The 18,172-nt window shown below is 48.4% G+C and overlaps 2 protein-coding genes across 3 annotated transcripts in view; both read left to right on the top strand.

The window, feature by feature from the left end:
- Positions 1-2,038, top strand: part of PSTPIP2 (proline-serine-threonine phosphatase interacting protein 2) — a 59,725-nt gene extending 57,687 nt beyond the window's left edge. For both annotated transcript variants that reach the window (XM_080973631.1, XM_080973632.1), the window contains exons 14-15: positions 826-888; positions 1,601-2,038. In XM_080973631.1, coding sequence (XP_080829757.1) covers positions 826-878 — 53 coding nt within the window. In that variant the 3' untranslated portion in view covers positions 879-888; positions 1,601-2,038. The remainder of the gene's footprint in view (positions 1-825; positions 889-1,600) is intronic.
- A 5,222-nt stretch (positions 2,039-7,260) lies between these two features.
- EPG5 (ectopic P-granules 5 autophagy tethering factor) overlaps positions 7,261-18,172 on the top strand; it is an 80,586-nt gene continuing 69,674 nt past the window's right edge. Inside the window, exons 1-2 of the mRNA XM_080973362.1 lie at positions 7,261-7,382; positions 15,372-16,253. Of these exons, the coding sequence (XP_080829488.1) occupies positions 7,326-7,382; positions 15,372-16,253 (939 nt within the window). The 5' untranslated portion in view covers positions 7,261-7,325. The remainder of the gene's footprint in view (positions 7,383-15,371; positions 16,254-18,172) is intronic.

The following is an 18,172-nucleotide window of genomic DNA, read 5'->3' as shown; positions in this document are numbered from 1 at the left end:
GACCAATCAGACTGCTGCATTCTGAAACCTATTGCTCTAGGACCAATCAGACTGCTGCATTCTGAATCCTATTGCTCTAGGACCAATCAGACTGCTGTATTCTGAATCCTATTGCTCTAGGACCAATCAGACTGCTGTATTCTGAATCCTATTGTTCTAGGACCAATCAGACTGCTGCATTTTGGATCCTATTCAACTCAGTATATAACACCACTAAGGAAGAGAACCACACTGCAAAATTCAAAACAACTGCACATTCGTTCAAAATCCAATTGAACAATTTAGTTTAATGGATTCAACAAAAGTGATGAATTTGATCCAGTGATACAAAGACTGATGTTCAATTACACCTCCCGCACCTGGTCACCCCCTTGTCTCTTAGCGTGTGCCCCCCCCACATAATCGTCCCGTTTCGGGAACCGCTGGGCTCATCCAAAGTCCGTTTTGGGGGCCTAATATCTGGCCCGCTGGTTTGTTTAATCTGGCCCCCGTGGCAGTATATGTCCTGGGGTAAAATCTTTTAAAAAGTTCAGCAACTTCAATCCTCAACAATTTGGGGTAAAATTGTAAAAAACAAAAAACTCAACGACTTCATCAAATTTGGCCCTCTTTGAAAAAAGTTTGGGCACCCCTGGCGTAAGCAAAGCAAGATGCATGCTCAATAAACAGGTCCCTTTGCTAGAGGTCAGGAGATTCCCCTCTCAGGACTACATTTATGGGATTCCTGAGTCGAGTTGGGGATTCCTGGCAGTTGCGCCGTCTTGTCGCGCATGTGCCCTTTCCATCTTTTGCAATGCTAATTTATTGTTCATCTGCTTCTTACAGTAGACCCCGAATATTCTACGGTGGATGGATACAGTTTAATACATCACCACTAGCCCAGAGAGTGTAAGTTTGCTGATTCCAAAAGGGACGTCTTGAGGGTGGGATACAGCAGTGCCGGGCCGGGTTTACGTCCCGTCATTCATGGCTTATTTTTTATTTTTTATTAAATTTCTTTATCACCCTTCACCCAAGGGTCACAGAGCGGTTTACAAAATAAAAACGCTTTCAGTTATCTGTATTATACTTTCTTTGGGGTTTTCAACCCTCAGAATCAGGTCATCCGCAAATGCTTTGATCTTATATTCCTTTTTCCCTAATGAGACACCTTTTATTTTATTATCATTTCTTATGGCATTCATCAATAATTCCAGTACCATAATAAATAGTAGTGGTGACAAGGGGCAACCTTGTCTTGTCCCCCTCTTCATACAAAATTCTTCTGTTATTTCGTTATTGAAAATAAGTTTGTTTTTTTGTTTCCTATATATTGCCTCTATAGCTTTAATATAATCTTCCCTCAGTTTCATTGAGCCAAATGGGGAGGGCTGGCGGGACAAATTTGTCCCTTCGGTCGGTGGTTCCCCACCCCTGTAAGAAACCCTCCAGCTTGGTCCCAAAATGAATTAGAAGTCAATTCATTCAGCACAGAATTGATTCCCAGCAACCTCCAGGATGTGGGCTCTGCCATTCTGCACTCGCAGGAGCCTGACCGCCTTAGCCGTTCCCTTCAGTTTAGATGCACTCTGCTCACTTTCTGTGTCCTTCTTTTCTCCAGATCTTGAAGCCGTTCTGCCCAGCTGCCCCTCCTCGAGGAAAGCAAGTGAGAAAATAACAGTTTATTAAAAGCTGTGGCTTGCTCTCCACTCTCCCATCCCTGAAGACTTGTGTTTTCGGCTGGACTGTTTAAAAGCAAGGTCTCCAGAGGAGATTATTTCATTCACAACAGAGGACGTGTGCCAGCATCAGAAAAGACCTCTGGCTTTTCTCACAACAAATCCGAAAGACTTTTCATTTGAGGGAGTGGGGGATACCCTTAAGTGCTCAGCTGTTGATGTGGCTCATGTCTCAACTGTTGGGTTTGGGTGTGCGACTCCTGAATTCAGATCCTCATCTAATAGTGAAAATACATAAGTGGATGACCTTGGGCACATTGCTCGCTATGTATCTGACCCACCTCACATGGTTGTTGTGAGGGTAAAATGAGATAATCCCATTACGTTGTCCTGAACTCTTTTCAGGAACAGTGAGATGCTAATATGATGGCTAGTTTTGCTAGGATTGAAAAAGGCAGGGTGGAATGGAAGAGAGGGAGATAGCGTTGATTTTTCTTTTTCTTTTTAAAGCATCAATCTGAGTCTAGTGAGGTCCAGAACTGAAGGACTCTAAACGATTCAATCATTTAAATGATTCCATCTTTCGATGGCTGTAAGTCAAAATCAGATAAGGGCACTAACGTCTGGGGTTCTTCAAATTCTCCACTGCTGCGTGTACTCTGGTGGTGCAGAACGCAGCTTTCTGAGAATAATAATAATATAATAATAATAATAAAAATTATTTATACCCCGCCCTCCCCGGCCAGAGCCGGGCTCAGGTCAGCTAACACCAATAAAATCACAGTAAAAACATAATAGGGGGAAAAGAGAGGGGGAAAACAAAACCAATTTAAAATACAGGTTAAAATGCAATTTAAAATGCAGTCTCATTTTAAAATAGCCGATAAATCAAGACCATAAGGGGAGGGAAACATAAGGGTCAGACTGAGTCAAACCAAAGGCCAGGCGGAACAGCTCCGACTTGCAGGCCCTGCAGAAAGATGTCAAGTCCTGCAGGGCCCTAGTCTTTTGTGACAGAGCGTTCCACCCTGTCGGGGCCAGTGCTGAAAAGGCCCTGGACCTAGTTGAGACCAATCTAACCTCCTTGAGGCTCGGGACCTCCAAAGTGTTGTTATTTGTGGACCTTAAGGTCCTCCACGGGGCATACCAGGAGAGGCGATCCTTTCATTTTAAATAAGGGTGGCTAGTCCTCAGGGTTTTGAGAGGTGGAAAACGTGTGACTGCGGCTTGTTGAATGAAGAGGCCTGCAATCTAGAGAAAACTGCAGAGTGAGGCTTCCGTCCTCTCTCCCCATGGCTTCTAATCCTTTCTCCTGTGCCCAATTTCATTCTCTAGCCCTGGCAAGGCCCTGTCTTTAAAGCATTGCCTTGTGAGAGAAACGGAGGAAATGTTGTGGGAATGAGGCAGCTACTGGTTATCTGGCACAGTTGTGGGGCTTCCTTCACACATCACCCCTCCAGGTGCTCTTGTGAAAGTATAGGGGCAGTTCTTTGCAATGCCACTTTTAATACTTCTGTTGCCTGCATAAGTTTGGGGGCTGATGTGCCATTTTGTGCCCTGCAATTTCCTGCTGGAATCCTGCAACTTTAAAACCAGAAAGATTCCGTTTTAATTTGTTGCAAGAGCTCCCCTCCTGGCAGCAATAGTGTGACAACGTTGGGGTGGGGGAAGGAAGCATTGCAGCCCAATCAAGGAAGCAGAATGATGTGCAGAATGATCTATAAAGGTAAATGTAAAGGGACCCCTGACCATTAGGCCCAGTTATGGCCGACTGGGGTTGCGGCGCTCATCTCTTTATTGGCCGAGGGAGCCGGTGCACAGCTTCTGGGTCATGCGGCCAGCATGACTTAGCTGCTTCTGGCGAACCAGAGCAGTGCACAGAAACGCCGTTTACCTTCCCGCCAGAGCGGTACCTATTTATCTACCTGCACTTTGACATGCTTTCGAACCTGCTAGGTTGGCAGGAGCAGGGACCGAGCAATGGGAGCTCACCCCATCGCGGGGATTCGAACCGCTGACATTCTGATCGGCAAGTCCTAGGCTCTGTGGTTTAACCCACAGTGCCACCCACGTCCCTAGAATGATCTATACAATCTAGCATAAACCCACCTCAAATGCACTATTTTACTGCATCAACGGGTTAAAGTTATGTAACCACTGCTACTGACTGCATGCTGCAAGAAACCTAAAAAGCTGACCCCAGGTGGTGCTCATAACACGGAGATTGACATCGCATTGTTGTACTTGATCATCATGTTGGCTTTGGATATTACTGATATTTGCTTGCAACACAGGGGTTTAATTGTTTGGTTACCTACTGCACTGCTCTCTGCCACAGACTCTTCCTGCTCACTAAACCCTGTTGCCTCTTCAGCTTCCGACACTTCCTCCTCCCAGGCTTCTCCCTCTGACCACTCAATAAAATGGAGAAATCTGAGGGCTCCCTTAGACAAAAAACAAGGACACCAGTCAGGAATACCAGAGCAAAACAGCAGCCAATAGGCTTGGTCTTTATTGAAGACTGTCGCGACAGGACTCCCACCTGCCACCAGGTGAAACAAGATGGAAGCCCTGAACAAAAGAAGACCCCAACTTTTATTAGCGACTAATCCCCCAAGCTACACCCCTAGAACTACATCACAAGTACATCATGACTACATCACAAAAAGGAGGGTTTGCGGGAGGGGTTTGTGGAGGTAACCTGAGTATCTTGTCACCTGGCTGGTCCCTCCTTTCCCCCTCCCCATGAGTATTTTCCAGAGGACAGAGGGGAGCTGGCAGTTTCCTGCCCCCAGAGGGAAGAGCTGATCACTGTCCTTTGTTTCAGTCCTTGTTGAATCCACTCCCATATGCAAGTTCTTTGTGTCCTTGGTGGTCTTCTGTCTAGGACCATCAAGGTTGGCATGCCAACTGGGTAGGGCTCCTGTGTACGTGTTGGTACGCTCAAGGGATTATGGCCGTCCTGTATGAAACCATGCCCTTTTGATAGTCCTTCCTTCATGGAGCAAAATAAAAGTGGATCGGTGTAGATCCGATGTATGGTTGATTTTCTATGAATTCATAACAAAAACATTGCATATGTCGTGTGTGAGTGTCGAGTTTGTACAAACTAAATGTTTGGGGGTGGGGTGTTCCTGCAACAACAGTGACCCACCACCTGACTCCGAGTCTTCTTTCCCTGGGGGTGCCCCCCAGCTGGTGCCTCCCCCCACTCCTCTGCACCCAGCCAGCCCATGACAATTAATGCGGACAGCAAGCTTTCTGTACTTCCACTGATTCTCTGTTGTCCATTTTATGTTCTCCTCCAAATCACTGACTTCTCACACTTCCCTGTCACCTCCTCATTCCGGATATTTTCATGGGAACTCTGAAAATGAGAGGACATAAAATAAAAAGTGAAAAAATGGCCGTGTTCATTGGCCCCTGTGCATCTTCCCAAAATAATCCTCGGGAGGTCATTGCAATAAAGGACATAAAAAATTCTACGCAGCTTAATTGTAAAAAACAAAAATAAAATAAAAGTGGATAGTTTAAATGTTGAGCCTAGGCTGGGATTTGTTTTAAGATGCTGCTATAACGCTGCATCTCAGTCTTGGATTACTTGTCTCTGGGCACGTGCAGAGTTTCCTTTCCTGCACTAAGTAGTCTAATCGGGCAATCCTTTCTCTCTCTTTTTAAAAATATTTTTTTATTAGTTTTTTAACATATCATTTCCAACCATCATTTAACATAACTTCTTATCTTATACAATATTTTAGACTTCCGTCAACAACTTCTGAAGATTTTCCATTCCGTTCTTTATTGCTTATTCTGCATTTCTTAATTTCTCTATTACTCTTAATTATCATTAACTAATAATTCTCTTCATAGTCTTCCTTGCAATGTTTCATATAGTCCTCCTTACAGAACTTCTTGCAGTCCTACTCGCGTGATCTGTTTATTACAATTGCTTTTCAAATAGTTCAAATATTTACTCCAGTCTTCTAAGAATCTCTGGTCCCGCAGGTTTTGAATTCTTCCTGTTAATTTATCTAATTCTGCACAGTCCATTAATTTCATTTCAGGCAACCCTTTTTCACATGCATATATAGGATTACAAGGAAATTAGTTCTAAAGTCTAAAGGCACGACTCGCAGCCCCTGATACCGCTTATTCTGCCCCCCTTTTTTTGCAGAACAATGTTGTTGTTGTTGTTTAGTCATTTAGTCGTGTCCGACTCTTTGTGACCCCATGGACCAGAGCACGCTAGACACTCCTGTCTTCCACTGCCTCCCGCAGTTTGGTCAAACTCATGTTCGTAGCTTCGAGAACACTGTCCAACCATCTCGTACTCTGTCGTCCCCTTCTCCTTGGGCCCTCCATCTTTCCCAACATCAGGGTCTTTTCCAGGGAGTCTTCTCTTCTCATGAGGTGGCCAAAGTATTGGAGCCTCAGCTTCAGGATCTGTCCTTCCAGTGAGCACTCAGGGCTGATTTCCTTAAGAATGGAGAGGTTTGATCTTCTTGCAGTCCACAGGACTCTCAAGAGTCTCCTCCAGCACCATAATTCAAAAGCATCAATTCTTCGGTGATCAGCCTTCTTTTTGGTCCAGCTCTCGCTTCCATACATCACTACTGGGAAAACTATAGCTTTAGCTATACAGACCTATGTTGGCGAGGTGATGTCTCTGCTTTTTAAGATGCTGTCTAAGTTTGTCATTGATTTTCTCCCAAGAAGCAGGTGTCTTTTAATTTTGTGACTGCTGTCACCATCTGCTGTGATCATAGAGCCCAAGAAAGTAAAATCTCTCCCTGCCTCCATTTCTTCCCCTTCTATTTGCCAGGAGGTGATGGGCCCAGTGGCCATGATCTTCGTTTTTTTTATGTTGAGTTTCAGACCATATTTTGCACTCTCCTCTTTCACCCTCATTAAAAGGTTCTTTAATTCCTCCTCACTTTCTGCCATCAATGTTGTGTCATCTGCATATCTGAGGTTGTTGATATTTCTTCCAGCGATCTTAATTCCGGCTTGGGATTCATCCAGCCCAGCCTTTCTCAAGATGAATTCTGCATATAAGTTAAATAAGCAGGGAGACAATATACAGCCTTGTCGTACTCCTTTCCCAATTTTGAACCAATCAGTTGGCAGAACAACGTAGCAGGGAATAATCGCTCCCGTTATAGACCTTCATAGAATCGCAATTCCCACCCCGCCCCGCCAGGGGTCGCTGCTGCGAACAGAGCGCCGGAACCGCGGGCGCTTATTTCTCCCCCTTTTATAACCCTCTTCGCCGCCCGTCGCTTCCGCGTCTCGCTCGGCAGCGATTGGCGGAAAGGAGAGTGGCCGTAGATGTACTAAAAAAGTAGAGCTGCCGCAGCGACTCGACTTGGAGGCCAGGCTTCCTGGTTGCAGCCTGGCAGTGACGGAGGTGCGGGGTGAGAAAAGCAATATCAGCAAATAAGAAAGAATTGGGGAGGAAAAGCGAGGGAAAAAAGAGAAAAAGCCGCCCTTTCGGCGTGGCTATAATTGTGTATGGCAGCATCACTCTATTAGGCTTCTCTTCGTATCTCTACGGCTCGGGGGAGGCGTGGCCTGGCGCCACGTGACGCGGCGGGAGCCCAGAGCAACAACCCTAGAGGAGGGAGGGAGGGAGACCCTGCCCGGGCGTCGGAGGGCGAGGCGGGCGGCATGGCGGAGGCCGTCAAGCCCCGGAGCAGGCCGAGGAGCAGCCGGGGAAGGACCAAGGTAACCCGGGGAGCGAGGGAGGGAGGGAGGCAGGCGGGCGCCTTGCTGCCTCGCAGGTAGACTGCCTCTCGGCGGGGAGGCTCCACTAGGCTTCTCGCAGGTAGACTGCTGCTATACAGGAGGGCTCCATTTAGGTATTTCAGAGGCTGGCTGCCTTTCTGATGTTTGGGGTGGGGTCCATTAAGGCATCTCACAGGTAGACTGCCCCCTAGCAGGGAGGCTCCACTGAGGCTTCTCGCAGGTAGACTGCTGCTTGACGGAAGGGGCTGCATTTAGGTACAGTATTTCAGAGACTGACTCTCTCTTTTAGGGTGTGTGTGTGTATGGGGGGGGGGTCCATTAAGGCATCTCACAGGTAGACTGCCCCCTAGCAGGGAGGCTCCACTGAGGCTTCTCGCAGGTAGACTTCTGCTTGACAGAAGAGGCTGCATTTAGGTATTTCAGAGGCTGGCTGCCTTTTTGGGGGTGGGTGGGAGTGAAATCCATTAAGGCATCTCATAGGTAGACTGCCTCTTAGCAGGGAAGCCCCATCAAGGCTTCTGACAGGTAGACTGTTTCTCATTAGGGGAGGCGCCATTAAGGCATCTTATAGGACAGGTAGACTGCCCTCTAGCAGGGAAGCTCCACTAGCCTTTTTGGGGGGTGGGGGGGTGGGAGGGAAGTCCATTAAGGCATCTCACAGGTAGACTGCCCCCTAGCAGGGAGGCTCCACTAGGCTTCTCGCAGGTAGACTGCTGCTTGACAGAAGAGGCTGCATCTAGGTATTTCAGAGGCTGGCTGCCTTTTTGGGGGGTGGGGGGGTGGGAGGGAGGGAAATCCATTAAGGCTTCTCACAGGTAGACTGTTCTCTAGCAGGGAGGCTGCGCCAACACTTCTCGCAGGTAGACTGCTGCTGTACAGAAGAGGCTCCATTTAGGTATTTCAGAGGCTGACTGCCTTTTTTGGGGGTGGGGGGGTGGGAAATCTTTTAAGGCATCTCATAGGTAGACTGCCTCTTAGCAGGGAAGCTCCATCAAGGATTCTCACAGGAAGACTGTTTTTCATTAGGGGAGGTTCCATTAAGGCATCTCATAGGTAGGCTGCCCCCTAGCAGGGAAGCTCCACTGAGGCTTCTCGTAGGTAGACTGCTGCATGCCAGAAGAGGCTGCATTTCAGAGGCTGCCTCCCTTTCTGATGTTTGGGGTGGGGGGCTCTGTTAAGGCATGTCACAGGTAGGCTGCTCCTGGATAGAAGAGGCTCCATTTAGGTGTTCTAGAGGCTGACTGCCTTTTTGGGGGGGGGAGGCTCTATTAAGGCATCTCACAGGTAGGCTGCCTCTTAGCAGGGAGGATCCACTGAGGCATTTTGCAGGTAGGCTGTTTCTCATTAGGGGAGGCACCATTAAGGCATCTTATAGGACAGGTAGACTCCCCTCTAGCAGGGAGGCTTCATTGAGGCTTCTCGCAGGTAGACTGCTGCTGTACAGGAGAAGCTCCGTTTAGGTATTTCAGAGGCCGACTGCCTTTTTGGGGGGTGGGTAATCCATTAAGGCATCTCATAGGTAGACTGCCCCCTAGCAGGGAAGCTCCACTGAGGCTTCTCACAGGTAGACTGCTGCTTGACAGAAGAGGCTGCAGAGACTGGCTGCCTTTTTTTTGGGGGGGGGAGGCTCCATTGAGGCATCTCACAGGTAGACTGCCCTCTAGCAGGGAGGCTTCACTGAGGCTTCTCGTAGGTAGATTGCTGCTATACAGGAGAGGCTTCACTTAGGTATTTCAAAGGCTGGCTGCCTTTTTGGAGGGTAGGTGGGAAATCCATCAAGGATTCTCACAGGTAGACTGTTTCCATTAAGGCATCTTATAGGTAGGCTGCCCCCTAACAGGGAAGCTCCACTGAGTCTTCTTACAGGTAGACTGCTGCTTGACAGAAGAGGCTGCATTTAGGTACAGTATTTCAGAGACTGACTCTCTTTCTTAAGGGGTGGAAAATCCATTAAGGCCTCTTGCAGGTAGACTGCCTCTCAACAGAGAGGTTCCACTTAGGCAGCTGGCAGGTGGTCTGTTTCTCATTAGGGGAGGTTCCATTAAGGTAGACTGCCCCCTAGCAGGGAAGCTCCACTGAGGCTTCTTGCAGGTAGACTGCTGCTTGACGGAAGAGGCTGCATTTAGGTACAGTATTTCAGAGACTGACTCTCTCTTTTAGGGTGTGTGTGTGTGTGGGGGGGGTCCATTAAGGCATCTCACAGGTGGACTGCCTCTTAGCAGGGAAGCTCTACTAAGGCATTTTGGAGGTAGGCTGTTTCTCAATAGGGGATGCTCCATTAAGACTTTTTACAGGTAGACTATTTTTTGCCTCCATCACGCAGGTAGACTGCCTCTCAGCGGGAAGGATCCATTTAGGCGGCTGGTAGCCTGTTTACCAATAGGGGCCGCTCCATTAGGGCCTCTTGCAGGTAGACTGCCTCTCAACAAAGAGGTTCCACTTAGGCAGCTGGCAGGTGGTCTGTTTCTCGATATTGGAGGCTCCATTTAGGTATTCTGTAAGCTGCCTCTCAACTATGCCTGTCAGCAAGCAAGTTCCATTCTGGCGGCTCACAGGTAGACTGCTTCTCGGTAGGTAGGCTCTGTGTAGGTATAACAGAGGTAGACTGCCTCTCAGCAAGTGGGGTGAGGGAGCTCTCAATTCAGGTGGCCCACAGGTAGACTCATTCTCTACACAGGAAAGCTTCATTTGGTTATTTTGCAGGTAGACTGTCTTTAGGCAAGGAGGCTCCATTTAATAATAATAATAATAATAATAATAAATTTTATTTGTACCCTGCCCTCCCCAGCCAAGGCTGGGATCAGGACGGCTAAGAAGCAATAATAAAAACAAGTTGAATGAATACAAGATTAAAATACATCATTAAAACATTGAAACATTAAAATGCAGCCTCATCACAGGAGGAGAAAGGAAAAAAGAAAGGGGGGGATCAAATTGACTCCAAGCCAAAGGCCAGGTGGAACAACTGTCTTACAGGCCCTGCGGAAAGAACTCAGATCTTGCAGGGCCCTGGTCTCATGAGACAGAGCGTTCCACCAGGCTGGAGCCAGTGTTGAGAAGGCCCTGGCTCTGGTTGAGGCTAATCTAACTTCCTTAGGGCCCGGGACCTCTAGGGTGTTGCTATTTATGGACCTTAAGGTCCTCCGTGGGGCATACCAGGAGAGGTGGTTCCATAGGTACGAGGGTCCTAGGCCGTAAAGGGCTTTAAAGGTCAAAACCAGCACCTTAAATCTGACTCTGTAGGCTGTTGACAATCAAAACTGCCTCTTGAGGGAGGCTATCTCCCAGATAGAGCTGCCCCTCCATAGGGAGGCTCCATCTTGCCATCCTTGCAAGGGCTTTGAAAAGTCTGGCTGGCCAGTGTTTGAAACAAAAGGCTAGGCTATGGCCTTCTAGCCTGATCTAGCAAAGCAGCTTATACGTTCTGTCCACATTTATGGAATTTTACTCTGGCAACCCTTGATGGCCATGGAGATGCAATCAGATGTTGCTGCAACGCTGGATTGTAATACCATTCTTTGTATCCAGGAAGTGTTTGTTTATTGATGGATTAAGTGGAAGTTCTAGCGCTGCTACGTTGCTGCTGCTCATCAGCATGCCTGGCATTTCATGGAGTTTCGTAAGCAGAGAAGTCGGTTTGAAGCTCTACAAGACGGCAACCATTTAAGCGTTGGAGGTATTGAGAAACCACGAAGCTGAGGGAAGGATGGAGGAGGCAGTTTGATGCATGGACTTTCACTTTCACTTGGGGAAAGAGATCGAAGGGGCAGGTGGGTTTTGAGGCAAAGCAGGTGAATACACAAAATGCAGACAAAAGTGCCAGAAAAGTACAAAGGCATTTGGAGGACTTTGGGGCAAGGATGTGCAGAATCCAGGTTAGGCTTTAGTGTTCTGCTGGTGGTCTTTGAAATGGTTGAAATAAGAATAAAAGGCTTGTTCACATGTTATACCAAACCCAGCTGCAAGCTGTCTCTACAGTTATACAAGGGTATGTGTGAAGGAGTGCATGCTTGTTGATTTTATACAGTTCCGTGAACATGTACACAGGTAATAATAATAATAATAATAATTAATAATAATTATTTATACCCCGCCCATCTGGCTGGGCTTCCCCAGCCACTCTGGGCAACTTCCAACAAAATATTAAAATACTGTAATACATCAAACATTAAAAGCTTCCCTAAACAGGGCTGCCTTCAGATGTCTTCTAAAAGTCTGGTAGTTGTTGTTCTCTTTGACATCTGGTGGGAGGGCGTTCCACAGGGAGGGCGCCACTACTGAGAAGGCCCTCTGCCTGGTTCCCTGTAACTTGGCTTCTTGCAGTGAGGGAACCGCCAGAAGGCCCTCAGCACTGGACCTCAGTGTCCTGGCAGAATGATGGTGGTGGAGATGCTCCTTCAGATATACTGGACTGAGGCTGTTTGGAGAGCCAGTGTGGTGTAGTGGTTAAGAGCGGTAGTCTCGTAATCTGGGGAACCGGGTTCGATTCCCCGCTCCTCCACATGCAGCTGCTGGGTGACCTTGGGCCAGTCACACTTCTTTGAAGTCTCTCAGCCCCACTCACCTCACAGAGTGTTTGTTGTGGGGGAGGAAGGGAAAGGAGAATGTTAGCCGCTTTGAGACTCCTTAAGGGGAGTGAAAGGCGGGATATCAAATCCAAACTCTTCTTCTTCTTCTTCTTCTTCTTCTTCTTCTTCTTCTTCTTCTAAGGTCAGCATCAACAGTGGTACAGATTTTACATGTGCTGAATGTAACGGGCGCGGGTGAACACTCCTAGAGTCAGAAGTGAGGCTTAGAAGAAGCTCCTTGCTTCTAATATTTGCGTATTCCTTTCTCTTCTCTCTCTCTCCTCTTCTCCCTGCTGCCTCTGATTCTCTCTGCGTCATTGTGGCCAGTGCATATTCTGCCTTGCTTGCTCCACTATTCTATATACCCCAAGCCCTCAGTGAAAGCAGCTTCAGCAAACGAGAGAGGAAAAGGGATCGGTGGGATTTGATGGCCAAGTTCTGTTGTCAGAGAGGATTAAAAGCCCCTTAGCTTTTCATAAGCATACGGCTGCAGTCATGGGGGCTAGAAACTTACCGTATTTTTTGCTCTATAGGACGCACCGGACCATAGGAGGGGGAGAACAGGGGAAAAAAATTCTCCCCCTCTTCTCAGCACCCCTTCAGTGAAGCGGCAGGAGAAACGGAGCCCCTTCCATTTCTCCTCCCACTTCGCTGAAGGGGCGCTGCGCAGAGAGGGAAAACTGTGCAGCGCCTCTCCAGCGAAGCGAAGCCGGGAGAGCAAGAGGGATTGGTGTGCACTGACCCCTCTCGCTCTCCAGGCTTCAGGCGGCTATCCGCAAGCCTTCGGAGCGCAGCGGGAACTCCTCCGGGGGCTTCAGGCGACTTCAGCGAAAGCAACGCAAAGCCTCCAGAGCGTGGGGGGAGCTCTCCCTCTGGACTTCGGAGGCTTCGCGTTGCTATCGCTGAAGCCAAGGAGCCTGCATTTGCTCCATGAGACGCACACACATTTCCCCTTAATTTTTGAAGGGGAAAAAGTGCGTCTTATAGAGCGAAAAATACGGTACTCGTTGCTCGAAAGGACAAGGGAGCTTGGATCCTTTGGAATCTGATGGACACACCCTGGATTTTGTGCTGAAATGCTACGGCTGCTTTTTAAGGCTTCCCCTCCTGGCCTTTGTGGATAAGCGTTATTTTGCTGCTGGAAAAGGTCAGATAAGGTCGTATATGACTGTGGGAGGCAGTGTGATCTGTGGCATCCTTTGCCAAGCTGGTATCTTGCAGATGTTTTGGGTTATTCTCCCATCAGCCCCAGCCAGTGTACCAGCAGGGTACCAGTTTGGCGAAAACTGAATCTGTGGCATTAGTTAACCTCGAGTCTTGGGAATAATGTGACTCTCACATGGCATTTCCTTCGGCTCTTGGCTGGCATTCAGCATTTTCGGTTTCTCATCTCCCCCACTCCCTTCCAGAAAGCGCTTTCATTAGTTGGGGAAGTGTTCCATGATGTGGCAAGCCAAACACTTCTGCGAGAAACGGGTGAGAGGTTGTTTGTTGTGGGTATTCTTATCTCGCCTGTCACAACAGCTTCAAGGTGGCTTGCAGTGAAAACATTAAAAATACAACAAGACTCGAACACACAAACACACAGACACAACCCAGCTCTAACAAGCAATAAAAGAGCAGATTGCAGCAGGGGAACGCACAAAGGCGATAGACTCTAAAGGGGCGAAACACTCTAAATAAAACATCAATTTAAAGGTGTACTCCAGTAAAAGGGGAGGTTTGGTAATAGTTGTAGCAGTGAACCCATATACGTTTACATTCACCGGCTTTTGATATAGGCTAATTGTATTGCTTTGATGTTACCCTTATCTTTGGGGCTTGAGGTGCTGAGCTCTGAGATCCGAAGAGGGGCTCTATCTGTAAGGGTTGGGTATTTGGCACCAATGCCCTCATTTAGTCGTGGAATGATGTATGCTTCTTTTCTGTATAAAGAATATATAAATATTTGCTTAGGTGCAGACAAGGCAGCTCCTGGTTGCAAAAGCTAGGAGAACTGGCAGCCTGTTTTGCTGTAAGTCTACACTTTCTTTAATAGAGAATAATAATAATAATAATAATAATAATAATAATAATAATTTGTTTATTTATTTATTCCTCACCCATCTGGCTGGGTTTCCCCAGCCACTCCGGGCAGCTCCCAACAGAATATTAAAAACTTGATAAAACATCAGACATTAAAAACTTACCTAAACAGGGCTGCCTTCAGATGTCTTCTAAAAGTCAGACACAGTGGTACCTCGGGTTAAGTACTTAATTTGTTCGGGAGGTCCATTCTTAACCTGAAACTGTTCTTAACCTGAAGCACCACTTTAGCTAATGGGGCCTCCCGCTGCTGCCGCGCCGCCGGAGCACGATTTCTGTTCTCAACCTGAAGCAAAGTTCTTAACCCAAGGTACTATTTCTGGGTTAGCGGAGTCTGTAACCTGAAGCATATGTAACCTGAAGCGTATGTAACCCGAGGTACCACTGTAGTTGTTTATTTCCTTGACATCTGGTGGGAGGGCATTCCACAGGGCGGGTGCCACTACCAAGAAGGCCCTCTGCCTGGTTCCCTGTAACTTCATTTCTGACAGGGAGGGAACTGCCAGAAGGCCCTCGGCGCTGGACCTCATTGTCCGGGCTAAATGATGGGGCTGGAGACGCTCCTTCAGGTATACCGAACACTCTGGTGTTTTTGGCATTCTTCTTCGGTATCCCTGCACCCAGTCACTCTCACGAGCCATCGTCTGGGCCTGTAGATCAGGATATCTATCATCTATCTATCTATCTATCTATCATCTATCTCTATCTGTGTGTGTGATTGAGCAGCTCCTTCAGTGGTAGAGTATCTCCTTTGCATACACAAGATCCCAGGATCAACCCCTCGCATCTCTAGGTGAGACAGGTAATGCCTTTTGTCTGAAATCCCAGATAGTTGCTACCAGTCAGTGTGGACATTGCTGAGCTAGATGGATCAATGGCCTTACTCCATCGTTCTGCCCAGACACTGAGGTCCAGTGCCGAGGGCCTTCTGGTGGTTCCCTCGCTGTGAGAAGCCAAGTTACAGGGAACCAGGCAGAGGGCCTTCTCGGTAGTGGCACCTGCCCTGTGGAACGCCCTCCCACCAGATGTCAAAGAGAAAAATAACTACCAAACTTTTAGAAGACATCTGAAGGCAGCCCTGTTTAGGGAAGCTTTTAATGTTTAATAGACTCTTGTATTTTAATATTCTGTTGGAAGCCACCCAGAGTGGCTGGGGAAACCCAGCCAGATGGGTGGGGTATAAATAATAAATTATTATTATTATTATTATTATTACTCCCCATAAGGGACCATCTTACGTTCCTATGGGTCTTTTGTTCCTCAAATCTCATTCTTCAGTGTTGCTATCTCTCTCCCCCCCAATTCTTTCCACTAGGAAAAAAAGAAAAAAAGTGAAGAGGAGGAGAGCGTCGCCTCTCAGCTGTCTCTTCCAGATTCAGTTAGAGATGGAGAAGAACCATCTCGGTCCTGCGACACCCAGGGAGAACGCCTTCCAGATCCCAGGCTCTGCAACAAAGCCAAAGAGAGAGAAAATGTGAAGGATGCCTGCGATGTCCCACCGAGTGCAGTAACTGTAGAAAATGAAGGATCTCCAGCAACTGCCCCGTTGGAGCCCCCGATCCAGGGGGAAGAATTTGCAGGCAGAGCTTTGCAGGAGGAGAAAAGTACCGGGGGAAACCCAGCCAGTCCTCAGAGCCTCGCCGAAGCAGTTGCTTCCTGCGACCTGTCGGAAAGCAATGCTCCTTGCGCGCCTTTGCTGGGGAGTGCGCAGGACCCAGAGACTGAGACCGTACGCAGTGACAAGCAGTCTGTTTCCCATCCTTCGGAAGAGGTTCTACCCGCCGTCTGTGCCCCCAGCAAAGAGGAGGTTCAGAAATCCGCTCCCAAAATGCTCTATCCGGATCTCCCGCTGGAGCTGTTCAGGGAGAGGCTGGCAGCGGTTGCGGTTGCTCCCGTCAAACCGAAGGAGAGGCTTTACCCTGAGATCCCGGCAGAGCCACAGCTGTTGCCTTTCACCCGAGAGCAGCTGAAGGTCTTTGAGCCCTGCTCCTGGCTGGAGAACGTCGACGCCTACGTGGAAGAGTTTGGGACTGTGGCGCACCAGGACAGGCACGAGTTCTTTGAGCTGCTGCTGAACTACTGGCGCTGCCGCAAGCAGCTGCTCCTTGCCGAAGCGGAGCTACAAACTATTGCCTTGGATTGCCAGAGTGCCAGGAGCCGCCTGTGGACTTTCAAGGACGAACAGCAGCCCATCCAGGTGAAGTAACCGAAGCACGTTTCTAAAAGCCGGTTCATACGTTCGCAGAAAATCAGGTGGTTCAGCCCTCCGGAGACGTAACGTTTTATAAAGAAGCAGAGATGCAGGGTAGCGTAGTGGTTAGTGGCATGGGACGTGGGTGGCGCTGTGGTCTAAACCACGGAGCCTCTTGGGCTTGCCGATCGGAAGGACGGCGGTTCGAATCCCCGTGACTGAGTGAGCTCCCGTTGCTTGGTCCCTGCTCCTGCCAACCTAGCAATTCAAAAGCACACCAGTGCAAGTAGATAAATAGGTACCGTTGCAGTGGGAAGGTAAACGGCATTTCCCTGCGCTCTGGTTTCCGTCACGGTGTCCCGTTGTGCCAGAAGTGGTTTAGTCATGCTGCCCACATAACCCAGAAAAGCTTTCTGCAGATAAACGCTGGCTCCCTCGGCCTGAAAGCGAGATGAGCGCCGCAACCCCATAGTCGCCTTTGACTGGACTTAACCATCCAGGGGTCCTTTACCTTTTCTTACCTTTTTAGAGCAGTGTTTCCCAAATTTGCGTCTCCAGCTGTTTTTGGACTACGGTTCCCATTATCCCTGACCACTCATTCTCCTAGCTACGGATGATGGGATTTGTACTCCCCCCAAAAAGCTGGAGTCCCAAGTTTGGGAAACACTGGGTTAGAGTGTCAGACTAAGACCTTGGGAGGCCAGGGTTTGAATCCCCACTGGGCCAGTTGCTGCCTGTCAGCCTAGCCAACCTCACAGGGTGGTTGTTCTGGGAGTTAGTTAAATGAGGAGGGCCAGAACTGTGTGTGCACCACCTTGAGCTCCCTGGAGAGAAAGGCAGGATATAAACACAGTTAAATAAATGTGTTTAATTTGCTGGAAGCTGCTCAGAGTGGCTGTGGCAACCCAGTCAGATGGGTGGCATATAAATAAATTATTATTAATAATATTAATACAGTGGTGCCTCGCAAGACGAAATTAATCCGTTCCGCGAGTCTCTTCGTCTTGCGGTTTTTTCGTCTTGCGAAGCGCGGCTTAGCGGCTTAGCGGCTATTAACGGCTTAGCGGCTTTAAGAAAAAGGAAACAAACTTGCAAGAACTCGCAAGACGTTTCGTCTTGCGAAGCAAGCCCATAGGGAAATTCGTCTTGCGGAACGACTCAAAAAAGGGAAAACTCTTTCGTCTTGCGCGTTTTTTGTCTTGCGAGGCATTCGTCTTGCGAGGTACCACTGTATTATAAAACACAGCTATTTCAGAATGCAGGTATTAGTGGTGTGGGGGAATTTGGTTGTTTGAATTTCCCCTCCCAAGAAATGGTGAGGCCTAACGTGCCTTGTTGCTTAGCCCCCTAGACCAGAGTTTTTCCATAGCTTTCATCTTTGACTTGCAGAAGCCTCTTGACTTGCAGAAATGCTTCTGGAATGGGCTCCTGCATGAGCATCCTGAGAGGACTGTACCACACGCTTTTAAGGAATGTCTTCAATCAGCTCCGGAGCGCCCACACTCAGCTACGGACTTTTTGAAGCTTTCTGTTTCTCTCCTTTAATTAGTACTCCACCTTTCTATATTATTGTTTGGGACGCAGGTGGCACTGTGGGTTAAACCACACAGCCTAGGGCTTGCCGATCAGGTGGTCAGTGGTTCGAATCCCCGTGACGGGGTGAGCTCCCGTTGCTCGGTCCCTGCTCCTGCCAACCTAGCAGTTCGAAAGCACGTCAAAGTGCAAGTAGATAAATAGGTACCACTCCGGCGGGAAGGTAAACAGCGTTTCCGTGCGCTGCTCTGGTTCCCCAGAAGTAGCTTAGTCATGCTGGCCACATGACCCGGAAGCTGTACGCCGGCTCCCTCGGCCAATAAAGCGAGATGAGCGCCGCAACCCCAGTGTCGGTCACAACTGGACCTAATGGTCAGGGGATCCCTTTACCT

The sequence above is a fragment of the Podarcis pityusensis genome (assembly GCF_964106645.2).
Source record: "Podarcis pityusensis genome assembly, chromosome: 11".
Classification (NCBI taxonomy): domain Eukaryota; kingdom Metazoa; phylum Chordata; class Lepidosauria; order Squamata; family Lacertidae; genus Podarcis; species Podarcis pityusensis.
The sequence above is the reverse complement of the archived record's forward strand: the minus strand, read 5'-3'. Positions and strand labels throughout refer to the sequence as shown.